Below are 26,173 nucleotides of genomic sequence, written 5' to 3'. Positions count from 1 at the left end.
TTTGCGTTAACGCCGTTAATAACGCGTTTAACGCACAGCACTAATATATATATATATATATATATATATATATATATATATATATATATTTGTATATGTAAGGGATAATCCACGGCTAGCCATGCATTAAAGAATTTTAATGCACGACGTAGAGGCGAAGAACCACCCGACGCGCATTAAAATCCTTTAATGCATGGCTAGCCGTGGATTATCCCGCTTATACCACGGTTATTTGCCAAGTTAAAAATAAGTTAAAGCTGTAACTGATGTTTACAGTGTAATTTTTTAACAGACGTGTAAAAATGACGGTTATTTTCTTAAGTTACGGCTCGTTAGTTCTAGCACTCCGTCCGCTTTAAATAAAGTAGGGCCATCGGATTGCTTTTATTTGAATGAATTATCACATTTATTTAAATTCATTATTAAAAGAGAGAGACAAAGAACTGAAAGAGTCCCAATTGCCAAGGTAGTTGAGCCCCATCGGCTCCCTGGTGAACCACATTTCGGTGCTCTCGAGTTTGCACAGAGGGATGCGTCTCGGATGCAAATAGAACGCTCCGGCATTTTCTGGATACTTTGACAGATATTTTTTAAAGCTGTCGACGGGACAAAGTGGGTCGCCGGGGCTCGCAAACATAAATCTTCGTAAATTTTCCCTATCCGATGCGGTGGGATCCTTGTGGTTTTTTGTCTCTGGGTATGCCAGGGTCAGGTAGGCCTACTCTTTCCCATTCTCGTCTTGCCGGAGAACGAAAGACTCTTTTGATAGGTTACGGTTTCCTTCTCCTCCCCTCCGTGCAAAACACAGCTGTATGTCAAACCAAACTTTTCTTACAAGTCCTGTGGGTGTGAAAGGGGAGAGTGCAGGTGTATTTCTAATTTTCTCCAAGTCAGACTCAGTAATACGCGGATGATGAACGCCGGTGTCTTTTCCATTTTTCCTGTAAGTTAGCGCTTTAAAACTGATTTAAAGATGGCATTGCTTGACTTGAAGTCTTTATCACTTAATGTTGTATTTTGTAATGTGATGGTTTATACCTGCTCTGAGACACATCAAATTTGCAACACTATATTCGCGTCCAGCGGTAGACTGAACAGAGGCATAAAACTCCCGCAATGTCTCATTTAAAAGAGAAACAGAGTAGGTCTCGAAATCACAATTTTTCTGTCTTTGGTGCAAAAAGTCACTGAAAGTGTTAACTGCTCATTTAGTTTTCTTTTTCGCATTGACCTCATCTTTGTCGTCTTCGATCTTATCTAGCTCTGTCGGTGTTAATTCTTTGTGCCTCTTTTTGTCATTCAACGTCTTCTCCAAGTCTTCTATTTCGTCTTGTGCCTCGGCCCATTTCTCAAAATTGCCATATTCACCATACAAATTAAACGATATGCAAAAATCATCAATTTGGCGTCACTAAATAAACGTTTTCATATGTGTCTCTCACTCTGTTTGCAAGTGTTACTGTGTTACTATGGTTACCAATGATTATACTAGCGGATTAATTTCGAACTGTAATCAAACTGACTGGAACTATCTGTGCATTAAACGGTTTTACTGCACACCTTCCAGCGAATCAGAATCGAGTATTTAAACAGCCCCTGGTATATATATATATATTGTTGCGTTTTGCGCTGTAAGCCTCTACGCTAGTGTTGAAGCTCGCGACCTTGTGTCACTCCCGCTCGCTGAAATGCCTCATGGGTACATCACATCTCACACACAGGGCACAGGAATTCAGCACACACCTGCTCTGTCAGTTATTGATGCATCATTCTGGCTGATCTATGCAAAACTATGAATTGTAATGTTATGAGCGCGACAAAGTGTGTTTGTTGCGTGTGATTTTGCGGGTCTTTATTGTCTCTTATAAATAGTAAAACAATGAGCCCTTTTATGCTGTTTTTGGTCAGCCTCTGGGTCATTAGACTTGAGTTCTCATGACCGCTCTGACTTTCAGAGTTTCACAATAGTGAAATTCATTGAGCATTTAGTTTGAAATGTGCTGCGTCTTCTGTGAAATCTGTGCTCACAGAAGCAGAGCCGACAGTGACCAGTGCGCTTTACAAGAATCAACACTAATCTGACTAATAGCACTGAGCTCAGACGAGGAAGTGTGTGTGTGTGTGTGTGTGTGTGTGTGTGTGTGTGCGTGACTGCTGAGAATCGCACTGCTGCAGTGTTACGTAAGAGAGATGACTCGCTGTGTGTGTGTGTTTAACCCATGCGGTTTAAATCTTATTCAGGAATACGGGGAAAAACATATGGACAATATGAGAGGTCAGTTTCCACAATCGAATGAATGAAACACAAACAATTTCCCACTTGGCAACAGTCAACACTTAGATGAGTGATGACTGATCTCAGAGCAGTTCACATCACTAACTTCACCAGATCAAACAGCACATCGCTCTCTCTCTCTCACACACACACACTCGGTTTATTATTCATGGTGTTGAGCTCTATATGAGAGATGCAGGGTTATCCTGGACACACACTGGAATATGAAACCAGCGTGTTAATATTTCATTCTGCCATCTGCTCGATTTCTGGATCTGGTTTCTGGATCTTGGTGGCCCTCATATAGCTTAATATTATAAGATTCTGGCCAAGAATAGTGATATTTCAAAATGAAACAGGATAATCAAGGAGAAAGTTATTAATTATGACTTATAATATACATCGTATGTGGTAAATGGGGGGATTTGATTTGACTGTGATGTTTAGCAGCAGGTGAATCTGAAATCAGATATGATTTCTTTGAGGAAATTTGTTTACTTCTTACTAAATGTTTTGGAGAAAACTCTTGAATTTTTCAAAGCTTTGGTGGTTTGATAAATTCATCAAATGTATATGTAATATATAAATTGCAGTATTTAAATATTTATTAATATTTTGTTTTTTTATTTTATTAAAATGTTTATTTTAATATGTTTTGTATTTTGGTATTAACTCATTAATCTAGCCAGTTAAAGACTGTGACCTTTAGATCCTGTATTGGTCAAACATCTTTTTGCTGTAATTGTGCAGGTCAGAGGTCACCAAATGCAGCGTTCCCACTTTGAAACATTCCTATACGTGAATGGAAGTGGTTGGAAAATTAGGTCTAGTTTTGCCTTTCTGAGTCAATGGTTAATGCTTGTCCTGGTGAGTCGTGCTTGAGATTTGTTTAGTTCATACTAATTTTCTCAAAAACTGAAAATATCTGAAAAGTCTGGCTGTGGTCCGGCTGTAGTCCGGCTGTAGTGCGCTCTGCACCTGACACACACCGAGAGCACCTGTTTCCTGGCATTGCTTTGCCTTTTGTCCATTTCTAGAAAGTTTGACCTTCCTCTTCCTCTTCCTGTCACTCTCTCTCAGAGTTCTCCCACTCGTCTCTGGCTTCAGTGAATGTGTGTTGGCAAGACTTCTTGTTTTCATAGGAACAGGCTGTTGTAATGGTGTCAGTGGTGATGCTGACTAATGAAAGATTTTTCAGTCTTAGGGTTTATTGGTGGTACGCGTGTGGGAGAGCGTGTGTGTAGGTGTGTGTGTGTGTGGGAGAGTGCTTGTGTGTGTGTGTGTGTGTGTGTGTGTGTGTGTGTGTGTGTGTGTGTGTGTGTGTGTGTGTGTGTGTGTGTGTGTGTGTGTGTGTGTGTGTGTGAGAGAGAGAAAGGTAGAGGGGTGTGTGTGTGAGAGAGAGAGAGAGAGAGAGAGAGAGAGAGAGGTAGAGGTGTGTGTGTGAGAGAGAGGGGTGTGTGTGTGTGTGTGTGTGAGAGAGAGAGAGAGAGAGAGAGAGAGAGAGAGAGAGAGAGAGAGAGAGGTGTGTGTGTGTGAGAGAGAGGGGTGTGTGTGTGTGTGTGTGAGAGAGAGGGGTGTGTGTGTGTGTGTGAGAGAGAGAGAGAGAGAGAGAGAGGTAGAGGTGTGTGTGTGTGTGAGAGAGAGGGGTGTGTGTGTGTGTGTGTGTGTGTGAGAGAGAGAGAGAGAGAGAGAGAGAGAGAGAGAGAGAGAGGTGTGTGTGTGAGAGAGAGGGGTGTGTGTGTGTGAGAGGGAGAGGTAGAAGTGTGTGTGAGAGAGAGGTAGAGGGGTGTGTGTGTGTGTGAGAGAGAGAGAGAGAGAGAGAGAGAGAGAGAGGGGTGTGTGTGTGTGTGTGTGAGAGAGAGAGAGAGAGAGAGAGAGAGAGAGAGAGAGGTGTGTGTGTGAGAGAGAGGGGTGTGTGTGTGTGAGAGGGAGAGGTAGAAGTGTGTGTGAGAGAGAGGTAGAGGGGTGTGTGTGTGTGTGAGAGAGAGAGAGAGAGAGAGAGAGAGAGAGAGAGAGAGAGAGAGAGAGAGAGAGAGAGAGAGAGAGAGGGGTGTGTGTGTGTGAGAGGGAGAGGTAGAAGTGTGTGTGAGAGAGAGAGAGAGGTAGAGGGGTGTGTGTGTGTGTGTGTGTGTGTGTGAGAGAGAGAGAGAGGTAGAGGGGTGTGTGTGTGTGTGTGTGAGAGAGAGAGAGAGGGGGGGGTGTGTCAGCACCTGCAGAAACAGTATGTGATATCAGAGCACCTTATACCTAGCCAAGAAATCTAGACGCACCGTAGCGGCAGCAAAATGTATTTTGCAGCCAGTGTGGTCTAGCAACTCTCCGTTGGCTTTCGAGCTGGAAAAACTAAACTCTAGTCAGGCCAATCACATTGTGTATACAGTTGGTGGGCGGGCTTAACATAATGACGGCAGAGATGTGGCGGTTCCGCGTGAATTCCCTGCTACTTGGAAAAAAAAGAAGAAACTGCTGGCGAACAGCGGTCTTTTCGAATCGGCTTTGGCCGTGACTCTGGAGGACTTGGAGTTAAGCTTTTTGTTGAGAAAAGAACAAAGAACGGCACTTAAGTCATTCTTAAAAAAGGAAGATGTTCGGAGTTTTGCCGACCGGATACGGGAAAAGTTTAATATATCAACAATATAGCTCCACTGGTGGGAAAACGCATGGGATTCACCCAGCCACAGCCGTGCGTTGCTCTGGTTGGTTGTAGCGATATCCTATTACGTGGAGAGGGAACATGCAAGACAACCGTTAATCCCGCCCCTCGGATTGAGCCCTGCCAATGGTGAGTTCCCGACCTAACATCTTGATGTGGGTCTGGCTTGCCAGGCTTTACCTGTTACAAGCATATTACCCACATGGTCAAATACACTGCAATGCAGAAGCTTTCCATACTGTCCCTGTTTTCTACATTCTAGGGTTTTGTTTATATAAATATATATATATATATATATATATATATATATATATATATATATATATATATATATCAGTAGGGCATGTGTGTGTATATATATCTTAGGCACACACACACACACACACACACACACACACACACACACATATATATATATATATATGTGTGTGTGTGTGTGTGTGCCTAAGATATATATATACACACACATATATATACACACACACGCCCTACTGATATAGTAAATGTTAACTGCCAATAATTTATAAATAAGTATTATTTAAATGTGTATAAATTATTATATTGTAAATATTTATGAATTATTAGTATAATTGTTATTATTATATAAGATATACAACTCTAAATAAATATTAGTAATTTATAATAAATATTAATAATTAATAAACATTTAAATGTGTGTGTGTGTGTGTGTATAAAGATATTAGATGTATTTTTAAATAAATATCAATCCATAATTAATATTAATAATCAATACTTAAATTATTATTAGATTAGTAATAGAGTCAAACATTATTTCGCTATATGAATTTGCAGATCAGAGGTCATATGAATGGCAGTGATTGTAACTGAAGTCGTGTAACTCTGAAGCATCTCAAGAAACAGTGAAGGAAGAGTTCAGTCCGTCTTCATGCTGGGAATCCAGTGGGAAGAGACAGTAGTTGCTAGTTCCCCACGGCTTCAGATTATCCTGGACCTCCGTAATCCAGCATCTACAACTGGTTTCTCCGGCTGGGAACAGGAACGGTGTGGTTTTGTTCGATTCTCTGCGTCTCAGTGTGATTTACTGCAGTTTTCGGTACAGTATGACTTGTGTGTTTCTCTCTTTTAGAAAGCACTTCCTCTTGTTTGACTCATTCTGCTCTCAGTATTGTTCACCGTTTTTGACCTGGTGGGAAACAAAAAAATCTCCTGTGATTATTTACTGAAATCTCTCAAACTTCCTGTTTGGATGTTTACTCCACATATTTTTCAAGGAACAAATAACCTGCTTAGCAACTGATTGAGATCTTTTGTTTGTGCCTCGTCTCAGTGTTTGTGTGCATTACTGCAGCTTACGCACAAAGACTAAATATATGTATGAAAAGCATCTTAAGAAAGCAGCGAGGAAGAGGAAGTGTCCCGGCTGTGGACGGTGGCTCTGTGAGGTGAAGCCGGCCTGGCGTTCCCAAGCTCCCGTCAGATCCGGCCCTGACTCTGATAAGACTCTCAGAGAACTTCTCAGGACTCCGGTGGACGTTTTCCCAGAGGATCATGAGTTGCTGTTGTAGTTGTTTTTGTTTTTTTGGGGATCCTTGAATGGGACGTCCCTCTTTTCTCCAGCAGGTGCATGGCACTATTCCAGATTTCTGACAGCATCCGTGAGAAAAACAGACTTAGTTTTTTTTTTTTTTAGTTTATTGGTTTATTTAAGAGGGGACAGTGCAATTTCTTTTACAAGATGTAAAAGAAGCATTAAAATACAAACATGAAAATACATTTACAGTATATGACAAATCAATAACTACAATATAAATTACACCATAAAACAACTCACGACACACAATACCTATTACAATATTTAAACACACGGTATCCAATTATACAATAAAGCACAACAGGCTTGGCTTTTAATGTTGGCAGACATACGTGTTAATGAGCCAAATTTTCAATTTGGACTTTTATAGTCGTTCTTTCATTTTTTTTTTCACAGAATTGTGGGAACTGTGTGGAATTATGACTTAAGATCTCATTTTCATGTGCAAACATACTCTTCTAATGGCCAACGGACTGCTTTGCATTTCTTTCTGGATATACTGTTCTGAACACAATGAGCTTAAATGTGTTTTTCCGAATGATGAGCACACAGACGATGCAGTATAAAGCACCAAATGCACATTTCTGACATTAGTGATGCTCCTGTAGACAGATGATAATAATATTACTGATACCTCTGATATTACTGACGGTCTGTTTATTGTTCATGTATATTTCTTTAGCGGTGAGTCATGATTTGCTGGTGTGATAATCATATTTCTTGCTTTGAAAATGTCATAGTTTATTTTTTTCTTCTACTCATCTTTTCCATGAGCACTTGACTGAATATTTATTATACATGTATTGATTATTTTATTTATGTATTTAAAAAAATATTATTGTCATCTTTTCTGTGACCACTTGACTAAATTATATTTTATATAATATTAAGTTTTATATTTTAATAATTTATTTTTCCTTTTACTCATCTTTTCTGTGAGCACTTGACTGAATTATTGATTATTTTATTTTATTTATTTATTAAGGACTTTTTCTTTCTTGTTACTCATCTTTTCCTTGAGCACAGGTATCAACCTGAATCTTTTGTTTTATTATATATTTTTTTTTAATCCTTCTCTACACTTCCAATATTTCTTTCTAAATGTAAGCTACCATTCCAAAAGAAACTGTTTTTCCTTGATAAAATAAATTTTCATTTTTTTGAAATTTCAAATTTTTTATGAGAGCATTTTAAAACTTTTTAAAAGTTAAAAAAAATTAAACCATAACATAACACATTTTGTCAACTACATCAGTTGAACGAGTTAATTTATATAAATTAATCTAAATAATTAGAGGGTTTGCTACCAATAAAATTAAATCAACATTAACTCTTATGCATATCAACATTTATTTATATAATATATTATACATATAATAGAATATTAGTAACTAAATCAGATGATTCAAGGTTCAAGAGACTTTTTTTTCTTTTCTTTTTCTTCTTGCTGTTTACATGAACTTCTCCGGTTTTCCTGAATGAGTGTCTGTAGATCAGCACTAATAGGCCAGTCTTCTGCTGATCCGGGAACAATGAAGGGGTATTTTTATTTTATGTGTTTGCCAAGCTTTTAGAGGATTATTAACCACATAACGATTTCCACAGCGGCCTTATTTATGATTCGAGTCATGTGAGTCTGAATAGCGTTTAAAGCCTGTTACTCTTACAAACAATCTGCTTTATCTGATCTTATTTTCATATTGAATCTGGTCATAAGATCATAATTTTGAGTCCCAGACGTCAGCCGTCCTGACCTTAAAGTTCAATCCCAAAACCCACTCGAATCAAGGCCAAAGAGGTCAGACACTCAATCTGTGCCATAAAATATGAGCTACCATAAAGATAAAAACTCTCAAGTTTCATTTATGTATGACTGTCAAACATGCATCATATTAAGTTTATTAGTGCGTTTATGTTAAATCTATGTAATCCAAATGGATTGAAATATATTATGCAATTCAAATACATAAATCATATTTGAGTGGAGATGCTTGATATTTGGTGAGTATGTTGAATATTGGATCATGTTAAGTACCTACTCCAATCAAGACACACTGTGCCAAAAAATATGCGTTACCATAAATGAAACTTGAGTGTTTTTATCTTTGACTGTCAAACATGCATCACATTAAGTTTATTAGTATGTTACGTTAAATCTGTGTAATCCAAATGGATGGAAATTTGATATGCAATTCAGAGATGCTGGTGAGGATGTTGAATATTGGATAAAGTTAGCAATAGCATTAGTGTAATCAGGAATATTAGGGTTTTTTTCTTACATTGTAAAGTGGGTTTTAATGGTTTATAATGGATCTTTTATCATATTACTGTTAATGCTGTTTCCTGAAAGCAATGCGCATAATTATAATAATAGGCAACACAAAACCACAAGATATTTGTGAGCCCTGGGCTGCGTGCACAGGAAGTGACCTCATACGTGTGGTTGTGATCTGCTCTCAGGTCTTCCAGAGCAATACTACAGCCTGACGTGGTTCCTGAGCCCCATCCTGGGCCTGATCTTCACTCCTCTGATCGGCTCGGCCAGCGACCGCTGCACCCTGCGCTGGGGGCGCAGAAGACCCTTCATCCTGGCCCTGTGTGTGGGCGTCCTGCTGGGCGTCGCGCTCTTCCTCAACGGCTCGCTCATAGGTGAGCAGAAATACTTTATATCGTTACAACTTCGATGAATATGATTGGACTTGAAAGACTATCCTAGTATTCAGACTCTGGATGAGCAATGCACATTAAATGAGGCTGAAAGGATTTTAAGTGACCCATCTCATGTACTCTATATGAACTCTCACCTGCATGAAAGACTATCCTATACTGTAAAAAAAAATATTGTCATGATTTATTACCATTTCTTTTTTCTTTTGTCAAATCAACTTAGGTAAATAATGTTGTTCGGATAATGTAATATTTTGAGATTCTGTTGATTAAACCAATCTCCTTCTTTGTATTAACTTTTTAATTCCAATTTCAACTCCAAATTTTAAGGCGACCAGGAAAACTTACTTTTTTAAGTTAAACCAACAATTTTTTTACAGTGTATTCTGACTCTATGATCAATGCACATTAACAGAGGTACAGAACTCTCCATTATAAACGGAACACGTTTAAAAACTCGTTTGTACCGGTATCAATTAGATTGTGAACATAAATTAGTGACGTCTTTATGTGTATGGTGTGTATGAATATTTTTTGTAATTTTTTTACATATCCGGTTTTGGCAAATGCTGGCTATGGAGTCCATTACAAATTTCCCCATCAGGGACAATAAAGTAGATTTCAAACTTCAGCATCAAATCAAAATGATTTTTACATTCTTAACACATGTTGTACACACTTGGCCTTAAAGGATCATGAAACCCCAAAGCACGTTGTTTTTTTTTAGATGTGAACCGATATGTACAGGCTGCACATCACTGTAAACACTAAAAGCACTCAGAAATGTTATAAATAAGTGGTTATTTTTGCGTTTTTCCGTGTTGAAAAGCAAAGTCGAGGCAACGTCACGAAATGTGAGATAGAAGTGTGCATTCGGAGTCTGTGATTGGCTGCAGACACGATTCTACGTCAGCTGACCCTCGAGTTAAAGGTACAATATGTACGAATTTTGTAATAAAATATCCAAAAATCACTTTCACAGTGTGATATATTTACTACTGTTGTGTGCAGTTGTCATGCGATCGCATTACAGGAGAATTTAAACAACACGCGGCGCGCGCATGACAGCAGTTTCTGTGCAGAACAGCGCGATGAGTTCAACAACGCCTGCAACGCGGGTAATATAGTTCACATACGGACAGGAGCAATCGCGTTTCAAGTTTTTACGGACATATTTCATATACTCCATTGCTCTAAACATGAACCAGCGCCGTGTGTGCGCACGTGTCTTCTTCAAAATGAAATGTGCAAATAAGAAACTGATACAGCTGTATCATGAACACGATGAGGAATTATTCTGATACACAGAAGACAATGATGTAGACTGACAATTCAAAGAACAATGGACAAAAACTAACTATGCCTTTATTCTTTCTGTTAAACTGACGCATCATTTGTTCAGAGACTGTAAAAATATAATTATTAGACCTTTTAAATGTTCTACCACGTTTCTCCCTCGTTTTGGCTGTTAGTTATACAGGGTTTGATTTTTAACCCTCAAATCAGTTTTTTTTTCTCTACAAAGGTCAAATTTTATATTCATATGTCCGTATAATGAGTGTGTTGCAGATCTGTGTTTTATTGGTTGTTGTCTCCCCTTCTCCCACCCCTTATTCTCCCTCTTTTCCACAGCTTTACACGCCCATTTTTTGAGACTTTTTCCAGTTCTCAGGTGTGAACGTCCAGTGCTAAACAGGGGTTTCATGACACTTTAACACTGAGATCATGCACTTTTTCCTACCAAGGTTTTTTTTAAGACAATGTAATACCTTGTTTTTGACAATGTAATACCATTCTCTTGACTATCTGTCAGTATGTGAGTAAATGCTTGTGTGTGTGTGTGTGTGTGTGTGTGTGTGTGTGTGTGTGTGTGTGTGTGTGTGTGTGTGTGTGTGTGTGTGTGTGTGTGTGTGTGTGTGTGTGTGTGTGTGTGTGTGTGTGTGTGTGTGTGTGTGTGTGTGTGTGTGTGTGTGTGTGTGTCAGCATGAACTCCGTCGGTCTCTATGACATGGGAAAGGACTAGGAACCAGTTCACAGGGAACTGTTTCCTGTTGTGCCCCTTTTTACCTTTCATTGCCAATCTGGAACAACTTCCTGTCTCCACTGTTGCTGCGCGCCGACTCCATTGTCAGGAGGAAAGCGTAATACTCACTCGACCGCTGATATAACAGAGCTATGAGTTTCCGCACTCTATATTCTGTAGATGTTTTTACAATTTCAACAATGCATAAAATAATACTAGAAGGAAATGAACACTATTTCAATGTATTTTTATTTATTTAATTATTTTATTTTTAATTTTATTTGATTATTGTTTAATTTTATTTTTTATTTTATTTTATTATTATTTAATTTAATAAAAAAAATATATTTTATTTTTTTATTTTTTTTTATTTTTTCATTTATGCACCATGATGCTAATATGTTGCTAAGTGGTTTCTGCGGTGTTCTTTTGCGTTTCTAGTGCATTTATAGCCGTTGCTAGGGTGTTCTGGGTGGTTTCTAGGTGATTCTCTACTACTTGCCCAAAAGTGCCCCCCAAGTATCTATCAGGTCCCTTCTTCAATGTGAGTCTGTGGATTTTCTTTTTTATAATCCAAAAGTGAGCACAGCACGTCCTCTGCAATGAAGGATCATTCATGAATAAAATCATGTATTCTGTAGCGTAAGCCGTGAGTGACGAGTGACACACTAAAGTTTCATACTTTAGGTTAGGAGTTCATTCAGATCAGTGTGAGCAGCGGCAAACACACCGATCATTACACAACTCATGCACAGCTTGACCCGTGACCTCAGGCTGTAGTGGCACACATGCTCTACTGTAACCCTGGAAAAGCTCTCAAATAAGCCAGAACAATCAATATATGTGTGTGTTTTCCCACAACATGTGTGTGCATCTGCGTGACAGTGTGCCGGATCAAGGTCAGGACACTGAGGTCTGAACTGCTCCGGGATGCATTACGGGATGTTTGAATTCCCAGAGGGCTGTACATAATTGTGTGTGTGTGTGTGTGTGTGTGTGTGTGTGTGTGTGTGTGTGTGTGTGTGTGTGTGTGTTTTAGTGTTACTAGGTTTGAATATAATAGACACCATATTATGACTTTATAAATGAAAATTGTAATTTGATGTGCTTTTTATTATAATTTAGTTTAAATATTTTTATATAGCTCTCAGTTTAGTTCTAGTCATTTGAGTACTCAAACTTCCAAATTTTATCAGCTTTTAAGTGTACGTTTTTCAGGGTTTTTTTCCCCAGCTTTATTTCAAACCCCCCCCCCCCTCTCCTCCAATTCAATTCAATTCAAAAATTTCTTATCGCCATGACTGTACATAATACAATATTGCCAAAGCTTGGAATGCATAGAATAATTATAAAGACATCAAAATAATAAAATATTATAACATGACTTAAATTTCTCTCTCTCGCTCTTAATTAATTCATTTGTGTGCAAACTACATAGAATCATTTTTGTTGACAACTAACTGGGCAGTGGATCTGTAGTTCCCAGCATGCTTTGCAAGGGACTGCATTAAGAGGGTAAATTTAGTGATTAAAGTCTCTCTCTCTCTCTCAGGTCTTGCTTTAGGAGATGTGCCTAATAACCAGCCGATAGGGATCGTGATGACGGTGTTGGGGGTGGTGGTGCTGGACTTCTGTGCGGATGCCACCGAGGGTCCCATACGAGCGTATCTGCTGGACGTGGCCGACACCGAGGAGCAGGACATGGCCCTCAACATCCACGCCTTCTCCGCAGGTGCAACACACACACACACACACACATCACAGCTGCAGTCTCTGGAGTCACAGGCTACGTTCACACTGCTGATTAATACACTCGTTTAGATCTGGGACTCAACAAACTATGACCCAATTCACACACTGCAAACAATTATTCTCTTACTCTCTGTTTTTGTAAATGAAGTGAGTTTATGCTTAAAACAGAAAAATATGACCCAATTGACAGATATTTTTTAGTTTTAAGCATAAATAATTTAATTTTGATATATTTTTATCTAATAAAAGTATGAAAATAATAAAAAGTTATTTCCTTCTCAAGTAAATGTATCTTGATTTAAAATTTTAGATATTTGTATAATTTTTTGCAGTTTGTCATTCCCCAAGCGCTGTTCTTGCGCACACATCCGTAAAGAATAAGGGGGCCGTTTACACGACACAGTTTTACTAAAACGTAAAACTTTTTATGGGCTTGACCGTTCATTTACACGACAACGGTGTTCTGGGGGCCTGAAAACTTTGAAAACTGGTTTTAAAGTGCATGTTTTTGAAAACGATACCATTATTATCTCCGTGTAAACTACAAAAACATGAACTTGTGGAAACAGTGACATCGTGCGTATTACGTTTTAAGTCTATAGGCGTGTGTGTGTTTCTTTAAAGAGTGACGTCGCCATCTACTGGCCCGGCAGCAGAACACAGCGTTCTTTGACGTTTTCGTGGATCTGTATGAATGGGGATTGTTTTGATAATTGTGGAAAGTTTTTAGTACATCGTCTCATGTAATCGTTCCATCAGTGCTAAAGTGTGTGTGTTGTGTGTTTCAGGGCTCGGTGGCGCGGTGGGTTACGCTCTGGGCGGTCTTGACTGGACACACACCTTCTTGGGTCAAACCTTTAAGTCTCAAGAGCAAATTCTGTTCATGTTCGCCGCGGTTCTGTTCACGATCTCCGTGGCTCTGCACCTGTTCAGTATCGAGGAGCAGCAGTTCAGTCCGCAACAAGACCGTCTGGACGAGGAGGCGGAAACACAATCCAGCGTTAAAATCGCTCCGCAGCTCGACATGATCCACGAAGACGAGCACTACGGATATTACGACACGGACCGGCGATCGGAGCGCGAGCTCGATATGGACTTCTTAGACGTGGAGATCGTTCGCTGTAAAAGCGACTCTGTTTTAGCTATGACCGACGCCACGCTTGACCACCTAGATCACGATATGCTGTTCCTACGCGAAATCGAGCCGTCAATCTTCCAAGATCGCATTTCTTCCTATCACGGGTCTCCGCCGCGCCGAAGCAGCAGCGCCGGGAGTCAAGAGTTCATGCGCGGAAAGTTCAGTCGCCTTTCCACGTTTTTGCAGCAGGTTGAAAGCGAGGGAGAAGAAGCTCTGCTAAACAATCAGCTCAACGAATCTAAAGCTCCTAACGGACATCCGACGGATCTCAACGGACACGGGCCGCCCGGTTTGCAAACCTCAAGCACTAACGCATCAATGCGCCGAAGACGCCACACGTTCTACCGACAGTCGTCCTGCACGTTCTCATACTACGGTCGAGTCGGATCGCACCGCTACCGCTACCGGCGCGCCAACGCCGCGTTCCTCATCAAACCGTCCCGCAGCATGAACGACATCTACGAGATAGAGAAGCGGCAGAAACAGAGGAACGGGCAGAGGGCGCGGCATCAGAGCGGGAACACGAACTGCAGCGGGGACACGGAGAGCGAGGAGGGCGAGACCGAGACCACCGTCAGGCTCCTGTGGATGTCCATGCTGAAGATGCCCAGAGAACTCTTCAGGCTGTGTGTGTGTCACCTCGTCACGTGGTTCGCCATCATCGCCGAGGCCGTGTTTTACACAGACTTCATGGGGCAGGTCATCTATGAGGGAGACCCTACGGTGAGAGCCTGGGTTTTCTGTAGGAAAGGCTACGTTTGAGGAATAGTTCACCACACAATGATCATTGTATTGTCAAAATTATTTTTGTTGTCATCAAGCACCATGAAAACATCATAAAACTAGAACATATGAACCTATGAACAGAACTTGAGCGCTAAATACCGTATAACTTTTCTGAGAAAAAGACTATACTTCACCTGAAACAAGATTTGGGAACTTCTATATTTGCAACGTGGCAAGTTTTATATGGCATACTAATAATAAAATAATAATCATTATTATAATTTATTGATGTGGTTGTGTTTTATAATAATAATAATAATAAAAGTATATTTATAGGTGTATGTATTTGAATAAAAAGCTGATTTTTAATTAAAAGAAAAGCTAATAATGAAATCACAAAAAATCTAATACTTAAAGACAAAATATTTGTTGTATTATTAGTAGTAATAATAATATTTATTGATGTATTAATTTGAATTAAAAGAAAAGCTGATCATTAAATAAAAAATATAACATCAAAATAAATAAAATAATGAAATAAATGCAAAACACACTTACTAAAAAACATTGAATATTTGTTCACCTGTATGCATGTCATGTGACCATCTGACATCACAGAAGTGTGAACATGCGAAGTATGAACTTCTGATAATGGCTGACGGAAAAGCTTGTGTATCCCTGCATGGTTTGGACTATCAGAAAGCTACAGGATAAGTATTCAGAAATCATTTTTGTTTATTTGTGATTGCTGACAGTGGCTTTGCTAACATGTTTTTAAGATACGACATGGTTCAAGTTAAAGCACCTTTAAAGATCAGTCTTATGAGAAAGTTTTAAAAAATATTTGTTTTTATAGTGGTAATAATAATATGTATTTATTTTAATTAAAAGAAAATCATTATGAACAGATGAACATTTAAATAATTAAAAATATATGCAAATAAATAAAAAGAGAAAGATCAAGGACATATTTAATAAGATAATGCCTGAAACGGTTTTGGATTTTTTTCATATATTAATTTAAAGAATCTTGTATAATATGACTTGCTGTTTTTATTGTATTTAAATGATATTTGTATTTTTGTAATTGATTTTTTGCCATGAAAATAGCTTTGATTGCTGACATGGCATTAAATAAAATAATCTGAATCTGCTTTAAGCATAAAGCAGACAACGGTGTGGTTTCTCTGACATCAGTTGGAAGCTTTACCCTAAATATGAATGCCTGTTGTGGCCCTACAGGCCCCGCAGAACTCCACGGCCCTTCATAACTACCACCGCGGGGTCCAGATGGGCTGCTGGGGTCTGGTGATCTACGCTGCCACCGCTGCCATCTGCTCAGGTACACCTCCTCAAATTACACAACGCTTCTGTCAGGACCACTATCCTCAAATACGATTGGCCATTAGCATACGGTTAGGATTGGCGGTCTGGTTCTGTTCTGGGCAGCCGAGCATTGATAAGAGCAGCAATAACACACTCAGGGTGAACAGGACAGAACCAACATGAATGTATTGCAGATATCATTAATTGAAGATTTGAATGTACTGACTGAGACAGGTGGAGCTGGGGAGGGAGGAGGGTAATGAGCGCCTGAGAACACGATAGCTGCTGATAATACTGAAGGAGATTATATATGTATACAGTGATGGGCGTCGTATTCCTATACACACTACCGGCACTTCCTGGAACTTAACTGTCAATTTCGTCCCCGGCCCTTTTTAGAGGAAAACAAACTAGACTTCCCATAGACTTCAATACAAAATAACGGCACAAACCAACGTCCGTACACAGCCGACGGGCGTTAATAACTTAGGAAACCACTGATATAAAACATGTCAAGTGATTATATGTCCACCCTGCCTGCCATAGAGCATGAAAGATGCATCAACAAATTGAATTTGGTCAATTTAAAAACATGTCCCTTCATTCTCCCAGCGTCAAATTGGTGTAACAACCCCACCCAGTGGGGTTATATATAATAAGATATAATTATAATGTATATTATAAGACATTATATATATTTAAAGATGTTTACTTTAAAAAATGAAGTAAAATCATTCACTGGTGACTCGATGAGGTACGACTACGAGTAAATGTCCGGTAAGACGCCTCTGGCCACTGGGTGGGGTTGTTACACCAGTCTGACGCTGGGAGAATGAAGGGACATGTTTTTAAATTGACCAAATTAAATTTGTTGATGCATCTTTCACGCTCTATGGCAGGCAGGGTGGACATATAATCACTTGACATGTTTAATCTTAGTGATTTCTTAAGTTATTCAGTTAAGGCGTGAATCTGTTCAGAGACATTGTTGAGCCGGTTGTGCGTATAGGTAGACGTGGATCAGCTGAGAGTCACTGATGCGAGCTTGACTAATGTGTAATAATAACATGACTTCATTTTTATTCAGAAAATATAGTTTTAAAAAGGTTTCTCCTGGAGCAGTTTTACAATTTCTGACAAATATTAAACTGAAAGATTCCATGTAAATGTTATTACTGTTGTTACTATTGGTATATATGTCTGATTTTGTATATTGATTGTTTTTTAAGGAAAATTGTTAAATTATTGTAAACAATGTTTTGAACTGATTGTAATCGTAGTTATTTTTTAAATTGAAACACTGTTGATTGCCATGAAAATAGCCATTGTTGCAGATATGGCGTTAAATCATAAATCAATAACTACAGCTGCAACCGTCTCACCAGATCAACTCTTCATTCTTCATTTGTTCTGTGAACGCAGCTTTACTGCAGAAGTACCTTGATAACTTTGACCTCAGCATAAAGGTCATCTACATCCTGGGCACTCTGGGATTCGCGATCGGGACGGCCGTGATGGCAATCTTCCCGAACGTCTACGTGTCTATGGTGATGATCAGCAGTATGGGAATCATCTCCATGAGCATCTCGTACTGTCCATACGCTCTTCTGGGACAGTATCACGATATTAAAGAGGTCAGAGTCGCCTGTGCACTCACACTCATCTCTCTGACACTCTAATCCTGCCGAATTAAAGCTAATCCCGTCCCTTCACCTCATCTTTGTCATGGCATTTTTACATGTACCAGGCATTATGTGTCTTCCGATTACTCTCTGGGTGTAACGAGTAGATAACTTGATTATATTGTTCAGTAGCATGACAGCAATTTAGCCTTTTTTATTTTTTATAGCTTTACCAATAATTAGTAGTGGTATAGCATGGAAAAAAACATTACATTGCTTTTTTTTTGTCATAGTACCAGGAAACTGAATAGTAGTAGTACTGCAAATTCTGAATAATTTTTTTTTTTTTTACATTTAAATATTTAATTTTCAATATATATTTCTTTTATAATATCTTAATATTTAATCTTCTAGAAATGTGGAAGTGCAATCCCAATATATTGAGCAAACTGAATATGTAGTGCTGTAAATTCTGATTCATTGTAATGTATTTGTTTATAAAAAAATATATATATATTTTTTAAATATTTTTATAAAAAATTATATAATCTTCTAGAAATTTAAATTGCAATCCCTATAAATTGATCAAGCTGAATAGCTAGTCATGCAAATTCTGATTAATTTTAATTTATTTAATTAAATAATAATTAAATTAAATAATTATAAAAAAAATAAAAATAAAATATATATATTAGTTAATCTGCTAGAAATTAAATTGCAATCTACATTTAATTGCAATAAATGTAAAAGGTGTCCAGCACACAAGCAAACGGAATAGGGAAAGCTTTTTTTATTTTTTATTATTTTAATAAAGAAAATGAATGCTGCTGATTTGTGATTTTTAATTTTATTTCATTGTTTATTAAATATTTTAATATGCATTTAAATAAATATTTAATCAGTTAGACATTTAAATCGCAATTGCAAAAGTCTGTGTCCTGTAATCATAAACAAATGCAATATCGTGCTTATTCACTGGTCACAAGGTTGCATTTAATTCTACTTTACAGGTCACATAAAATATATTATTAGTCGTTATTAGATTTTCTCTAAATAAACAGCCGTCTTGTAGCAGCTCATGCAATGCAAGTTTTAGTGGAGAATCTAAAGGTAAAAATACTTTGATAACTGTTGTATTCTCCTCATTATTTATCTAAAATAAACCGCTGTCATATGTTATTCGCTCAAAAAACGTCCTATTTTTTTAACTGATGTCCTAGTGGAGAGCATTATGATTATCAAAAGTTGCCCAGTGCATTATGAATCTCATAAATAAATGTCATATTGCTTTAGTTCTTGAACAGTAAAACACAGCTGCACAGAAAAATATATTAGTTGTTATTAGATTTTCTCCAAATAAACAGCCTTCTTATAGCAGCTCATGCAATGCAAGCTTTAGTGGAGAATATAAAGGTGTCAATAATGTTATATTCTCCTCATTATTTATCTAAATAAACCGCTGTCATAAGCTATTCGCTCAAAAAGAAAAAAGTCCTATTGTAGAGCATTTTGATTATCAAAAGTTGCGCAGTGCATTATGAATGTAATAAATAAATGTCATATTGCTTTAGTTCTTGAACAGTAAAACATGCGACTGATGTGTTGTTTCTGTTTTTGCAGTACGTCCAGCACAGTCCCGGGAACTCGAAGCGAGGCTTTGGCATCGACTGTGCCATCCTGTCGTGTCAGGTGTACATCTCTCAGATCCTGGTGGCGTCGGCGCTGGGAGCGGTGGTGGACGCGGTGGGAAGCGTGCGGGTCATTCCCATGGTGGCTTCCGGCGGATCCTTCCTGGGGTTCCTGGCGTCCTGCTTCCTCGTCATCTACCCGGGCTCCAGTCGAGACGGAGACTCCAAGGCCGAGCAGAAGAAGGCCTTGACCTCATCGAGTAAGACTAACGGTGTCACCGAGAAGCCCAGCTTCCTCAAGCTCACTCGCAAAGGCGCCGCAACCACAACCTGCAAAGTGGAGTGTGAACCCACACTGTGAATGTGATCTAACACGGCTAACATTCCCCACGGACGACGGAAGTCACGCTTTTCTCCTTGTTTTTGTTGGTTTGACTGTTTTTGTCCTGGTGTTGCGGGTCTCAGGACTGCATCTCAGGGCCACCAGGGGGCGACTCTGGGCTGAACTCTTCAAGAGAAAGAGAGAGAGAGAACTGCGCTGGTGTCTCTCGCTCTTAACCACATGCACTTCCCTTGCACACTTTCATTCAAAGCTCATCCTAAACTAATCTACTGTAAAGAGTCTTTAATATTAGGTAATCGCTCCATAACTTTATCTAGTTCTTTTCCTATTTTTGTAACTGATGTCCTGGTGGAGGACGTTATGATTACCAAAAGTTGCTCAGTGCAATAATAACCGTTGTTTCACTATAATGGCTTTATTTTAGTCGTGTTATGCAGGTGAAAGGGTGAATCTCACGAATAAATGTCATTTATTCATTTCTCAAGAAAAATACCAGAAAATCTGTTTGCATTGGGAATTTCCAGAATCCTTAACTTTTTTCCATTGTAACTTCATGACAATCCAAAATTGACATTATAGAAAACTTAAAGTTTTTGTTTTTTTTATGCTTGTTGCTTTAAAAAAACAAGCAAAAAGCAAAATATCAGCTAGAAGCTGAAGTTGTAGTTGTTTATGAATAAAAAAAATCTTTATCCAGTAATCATAAACATCTAGGAATCTAGGAAGTTTCTTTTAAAATAGAATACATATAGAAATAGAAATAAATAGCAACAGTACAACTGGCATATTTAATTTTACTTTACAAATGATATAAAATATATTATTAGTTAGACATTTATCTTTATGTATACATTTAAAATATATGTATATATTTGCATTACTATGGAGAGACACACCGGACATTCAGGGAAAAAATATGTATAACGTGGCCACAAATTAACAATTCATTCTCTTGTTTTAGTAAATCACACAATACAATTATTTGTTCCTTTGTTTTATATGGTGCACATGATATAATAATTATGATTTAGGAAATCGTGGCTACTGACTAATTTGTCAGCAGCAAGTTTTACTAATTCGTTTCCTCGTTTTGATTGAACTAAAACAAGCGAAATAATTATTACAACATGGCCACGATTTAGAAAAGCGAGGGAACGAATTATTATATTGTGCGCATGATTTACTTATAACAAGGGAACGCATTAGTAAAACGTGCTGCGTTTCAAACGTCATTGGAAGGAATCATTCATTCATGGCCACGATCTTCCCACATGCCATGTGTGGGACTCCGTACATTACAGTTGTGGAGAAATGTTGAATGTCATGAAAATGCACGAATTACAAATACTTTATTTTCTTCCTGCAAAATGTCTTTCTTTTGATTTTGAGGTGAAAAATGAAATGTCTGACTGTTTTCATGAGATTCCCCCAAATGAAGGTGACTTCGAGCATCAGTGCCTCTTTTCATTGACGTACTGAAGTGCTTTGATATATATTTAGTGCGAAGCTGCTGATGTCAATGAGTGCGAGAAGTTTATCTTTCCATGTTTCTCATCGCCCTCGTTCACGCGTTTCCTCAGACGGCATAAGCAATGCTGAGAACGAGTAAGTTAATAATCTCAATGCTGCCTCAGTTTTCACGTATATACCAAACCAAGAAAAGCATGACGCTAGTTCTTACACTGACAGACTTCCACGTTGCAATGTCTTTATGGTGATTTTCTTCAGCTGTGTAATTGCATTTGTGATTTCTGAGGTTGACGGCACTTTCTGGCAAAACTTTATCACACTCGCACTAGCGGTCTGTTTACATTAGCTCTTGGTTGCTGTGTTCGGTGGAGAGATGCGAAATAACTCATCTCCGCCATCTTGGCTCTTTGTGGAGCTCCATCTGCACTCCAGTTTCCTGACACTGAGGATGATTGTGCCAGACTGTGATTGATTGAGTTTTTCTGGACGTGTGTGTGTGTGTGTGTGTGTGTGTGTGTGTGTGTGTGTGTGTGTGTGTGTGTGTGTGTTATGAAGGTATGGTAACTTCTGTTTCTGATTTGAGCTGCACACTGTAAGCTGGATGTGATGAAGTCTTTACTGGACACAATTCTACTTCCTGTCTTGATGGTTTACCACATAGACGTCTCTATATGATATCTATGGTTTACCAGGCCAGTGAAAATGACGTTTTGTTGAGGCACATTTGTACTGGCTTTAAGAGTATTAAAATCTTATGATAAGCTATATATATATAATTTTTTCTGGAATGTTTATTGATAATAAAACCAAACTTGAAGACGAAAAACCACCAAGTTTCTGACAAATCAAACAGCGTTGCAATACGTGCACCAGCCTCGGTCAGTGTTGGCGAATCACTGGGGATCGGGACACTTAAACACTTTTCATTTGAATACTTGAAGTGCAATCTTGGTTGTGTTTGGATATTTTGGGATGTGTCCGACGACTCCAGACCTCGAAGCAAAGACTGGGGAATGTCGGGATTGTAAAGGACTCTCGGAGACCGTTTCTGACTCCGTCAGGGACAGAAGTTTCCAGTATTGAATGTAACGTTTGTTTGTTTTTTAGGGCAAGAAGATTCAACGTTGCACTTGCACATACAGAGTTTTAAAAGAAATATGAATCACTATATCTTGCTTTAGACAAACCTATACTGTGGTTATTTATTTTTGAGCGCTTTATCCTTAAATATTTAAAGATATTATAAGAACAGAGAAACATATATTTACTGCTTGTGTAAAAGTGTGAGATGGTGTGTGTGTGTGAGAGAGACATGTATATGCATGCTCGTATGACCACAGTGTGTGTGTGCGGTTGTGCGCGCGCGCGTGCACATGTGTGTTTTGCATCTCACTCTTTTATAGGATGAATTTCATGAAAATGTCCAGTTCACGTTTCACCCTCAAATTGAATGAAAAATAACAACATATTTGATTTGCATTCAGAAAATAAAGCATATTTACATTTTTCATGTACATTTTCACCCCTCAAATTCTCGGTTATTGTAGTAATAACAATAATATTTTATTATTATATGTTATAAATAATTTAATATATACTGTGTGTGGGATTGTGTGTGATGTATATCTATATCTAAAATAATTATTTTCCCATTCAAATAATGAGAATTTGAGTTTGCAAATTTGCTTGTTTTTTTATAATGCAAAATATAATTCCCCATTTCTTTCTTTTGATTTTGGGGTGAAATGTTTAGTGACCTTGAGATTCACTCTATATAATCATCTTTAGTTTACAATTCACATTTCACTTTAGCAAAAGGTCATACAGTTAAAGATACTGTAACTCTGAAAACTGTAGTCTTTCTCTTGCTGTGTTTCTGTCTTCACTCGTTTTGTCAACATTCGGGATGATCGTGGCGTGTTTTCCTGTGTGAAAACCAGATGGATGTTATTTCAGCGTATAATGTATGACGGGAGAGTGTACTATATGCCTTGTCATTTAAAAGATATTTGTATATATAGATTATTTTGCTTCTGTACAAAAGCTTATTTTTATTAGTTTTATTTTCTATGAGGACTGTATATAACTCCTGTACATATGCCTGAAAATGTAGAGGAACTGAAAAACACTGTATTGAATGCACCTTTAAAGAATTTAAACCAAATACGACAGTCTGTCATCTGTGGTTTTTATTATTTTATTATTCACACTCATATTTCACATGTCACATTGATCTGACTCTTAAATGAAAAGTTCAGCCAAATATGAAAGTCATACAGGTTTGAAGCACCATAAGGGTGAGTAAAATAAGATTGAATTGTTTTTGTTTGGTGAAATGTTTCTTTAACAATATTTTATTAATGTGTGTGTGTGTGTGTGTGTGTGTGTGTGTGTGTGTGTGTGTGTGTGTGTGTGTGTGTGTGTGTGTGTGTGTGTGTGTGTGTGTGTGTGTGTGTGTAGAATGGCTGTGCAATTCCAAACTGAATTGTGTTTATATATAACCTATAGCGCCATCTACTGGATATTAAATATTAAAAATGACCAGGAATTTCTAGCATGAGTGCGTTCGTTTACAATTCATTCTAGTTTTAAGTCCGTTTAATATCATTTAAGATGAAATGACAAAATATGTAAGGCAGCAACTGAAGTTTTTTAAAGTATATTGTGTCTTTTTAATCTTAATAACCTCATCAACTTGCTCCACTTCACAATCTTTTTCAGCTGATATCGAGCTATTGTTTAATGTTAATCAATATTCAAATAATTTAGTCATTTTTTTAGGCCACTGTTGTAGAAAATACCCTGAAATCTTGAGATCTTCATGTAAAATTCTGCATTTTGAATGCTTTAGTGACTCTAGCGTTATTAATGCAAAGTAGATTTGGCCTAAATTGCCCCAAAAACAGATGTTTGTCTACAGGTTCCTGCACATGTTATTAGTCATATCAATTATCTTGAAAATATATTTGATTCAGGGTTATTACAATTAACAAAAACTAAAACCTGAAATTAAAAAAATACTGAAAGTATTTTATAAAAAAATAAATTGTTTTATTTCAAAATGGCTAGTTGCCAAGGAAACATTTCTCATTGTCATTTATTTTAACTTGATGTACTAAAATAACAAAAACTCAAACTGAGATAAAAATAAACAAAAGCTATACAGACATGTTGTTTTTAAAAAGCAAAACATAATAAAATTCAACAAAAATTAAAATGAAAACAAAAAATATAAAAACTAATCATAGTAACTCAGTGATATAAATAATCACAGAGAATGTGATGTCAAGTGCCTCTTTGGCTATTTAAATGTGTCATTACTCGCTCAATTCACCCCAAACGTGAACAGGAACAACATCCATTTTTGGATGGACTGTCTTTTTAACCATGAAACATATTGATAGAGTTTGTATTAATGTTATTTGATCATGAGCCACTGATAATGTCCTAAGCTGATTTTCTGTTTTTCAGCTCCTGGATCATGTGAACGCGTGTTTAAATGACATCATCTTAATCTACAGTCTCATAAACTGAAGTCGGGGATCATGATGAACATCAAACAGGTGCTTCCTGCAACAGGGGAAATTATGCTTTATGAACAGCTGATGATTACAGGTTATGGAGGCTTTATTTAGAATTAATGAGAGTAAATATACACTTGAAGCCTTTCAAACTAATTACTATGACAGTACCATGGTATTTATTTACAATTTAATACTTGTTCAAAGTAAAACTTTTTTTTTGTCAGTGCAATTAGTTTTCTTTATATATATATATATATATATATATATATATATATATATATATATAAAAATACAGATAAACTAATGATATTTCTCGTCTAGCTCTTTTATTGCTTATTTTATTATTTATTTTATTATTTATTACACATTTTTAAGTGTGATGTTAATTAAATTATTACATACAAAATAATATTATGTACAATCAAAAAATAATTTTTGCCTCTTGTTAAATTTAATTAATTAAAATAAGCAAGAGTTACACAATTGTTTAAGATTTTGTCGCAACTTAATTGAATTGTGTTCAATCAACCTAATATATTTAAAACAGAAGTTTACTTAATTAATTTGTGTGCAGACTACATGAATCATTTTTGTTGACAACTAACTGGGCAGTGGATCTGTAGTTCCCAGCATGCTTTGCAAGGGACTGCATTAGGAGGGTAAATTTAGTGATTAAAGTCTCTCTCTCTCTCTCTCTTTCTCTCTCTCTCTCTCTCTCTCTCTCTCTCTCTCTCTCTCTCTCTCTCTCTCTCTCTCTCTCTCTCTCTCCATCTCTCTCTCTCTCTCTCTCTCTCTCTCTCTCTATCTCTCTCTCTCTCTCTCTCTCTCTCTCTCTCCATCTCTCTCTCTCTCTCTCTCTCTCTCTCTCTCTCTCTCTCTCTCTCTCTCTCTCTCCATCTCTCTCTCTCTCTCTCTCTCTCTCTCTCTCTCTCTCTCTTACCAGGAGCAGATGGTTATAAACCTGAATATAGGCACTGAAAATGGGTCTCTTTGCTGCTTTGGATTATTCACTTATAGTGGAAGTCTATCAGACAGGTACCCGATGTTTAGAAGCAAATGTGCAGACATAAGCTGACATATTACTTTTATATATTATTTTTTGCAGTGCTGCTTGGCAAAATGCAATGCTTTTTCAGTTTTTTTACTGTTCAGCAACAGCTGCTGTCAATCAAGCGTAACTTAAACGAACCCAAGTCTGTGGCCCAGAGATGCGCGCGCAGGAGTGAGTCTGATGCCCGGAGAGAAGGAACCCGTCGTGGGGTTTTCACAGGGAGTCGATGTGCTTTGATAAATCACCGGGAATATTCTGCTTCTCAGGGCCATTTTAAGAGACGGGGAATCTTTATTAACTTTTGCGGATGTCTTTGCCTGGTAATGAACAAATCAATTATTCATCTTTTTTTCATAATTTTAATGCGTCACGCTGATCTGATAGATGAACATTTTATTTTTT

General features: G+C 37.6%; 1 protein-coding gene across 1 annotated transcript in view; it reads left to right on the top strand.

Moving 5' to 3' along the window:
• slc45a4a (solute carrier family 45 member 4a) overlaps positions 1–20,433 on the top strand; it is a 52,432-nt gene extending 31,999 nt beyond the window's left edge. The window contains exons 4-9 of the mRNA XM_077230114.1: positions 8,962–9,150; positions 12,744–12,923; positions 13,732–14,804; positions 16,050–16,149; positions 17,556–17,767; positions 19,376–20,433. Coding sequence (XP_077086229.1) covers positions 8,962–9,150; positions 12,744–12,923; positions 13,732–14,804; positions 16,050–16,149; positions 17,556–17,767; positions 19,376–19,744 — 2,123 coding nt within the window. The 3' untranslated portion in view covers positions 19,745–20,433. The remainder of the gene's footprint in view (positions 1–8,961; positions 9,151–12,743; positions 12,924–13,731; positions 14,805–16,049; positions 16,150–17,555; positions 17,768–19,375) is intronic.
• Positions 20,434–26,173: the final 5,740 nt, after the last annotated feature.

This window comes from Siphateles boraxobius, unplaced genomic scaffold (assembly GCF_051911475.1).
Source record: "Siphateles boraxobius isolate OS27281-9 unplaced genomic scaffold, OSU_SipBor_1 139, whole genome shotgun sequence".
NCBI classification, from domain to species: Eukaryota; Metazoa; Chordata; class Actinopteri; order Cypriniformes; family Leuciscidae; genus Siphateles; species Siphateles boraxobius.
This window is presented reverse-complemented; position numbering and strand designations above follow the sequence as displayed.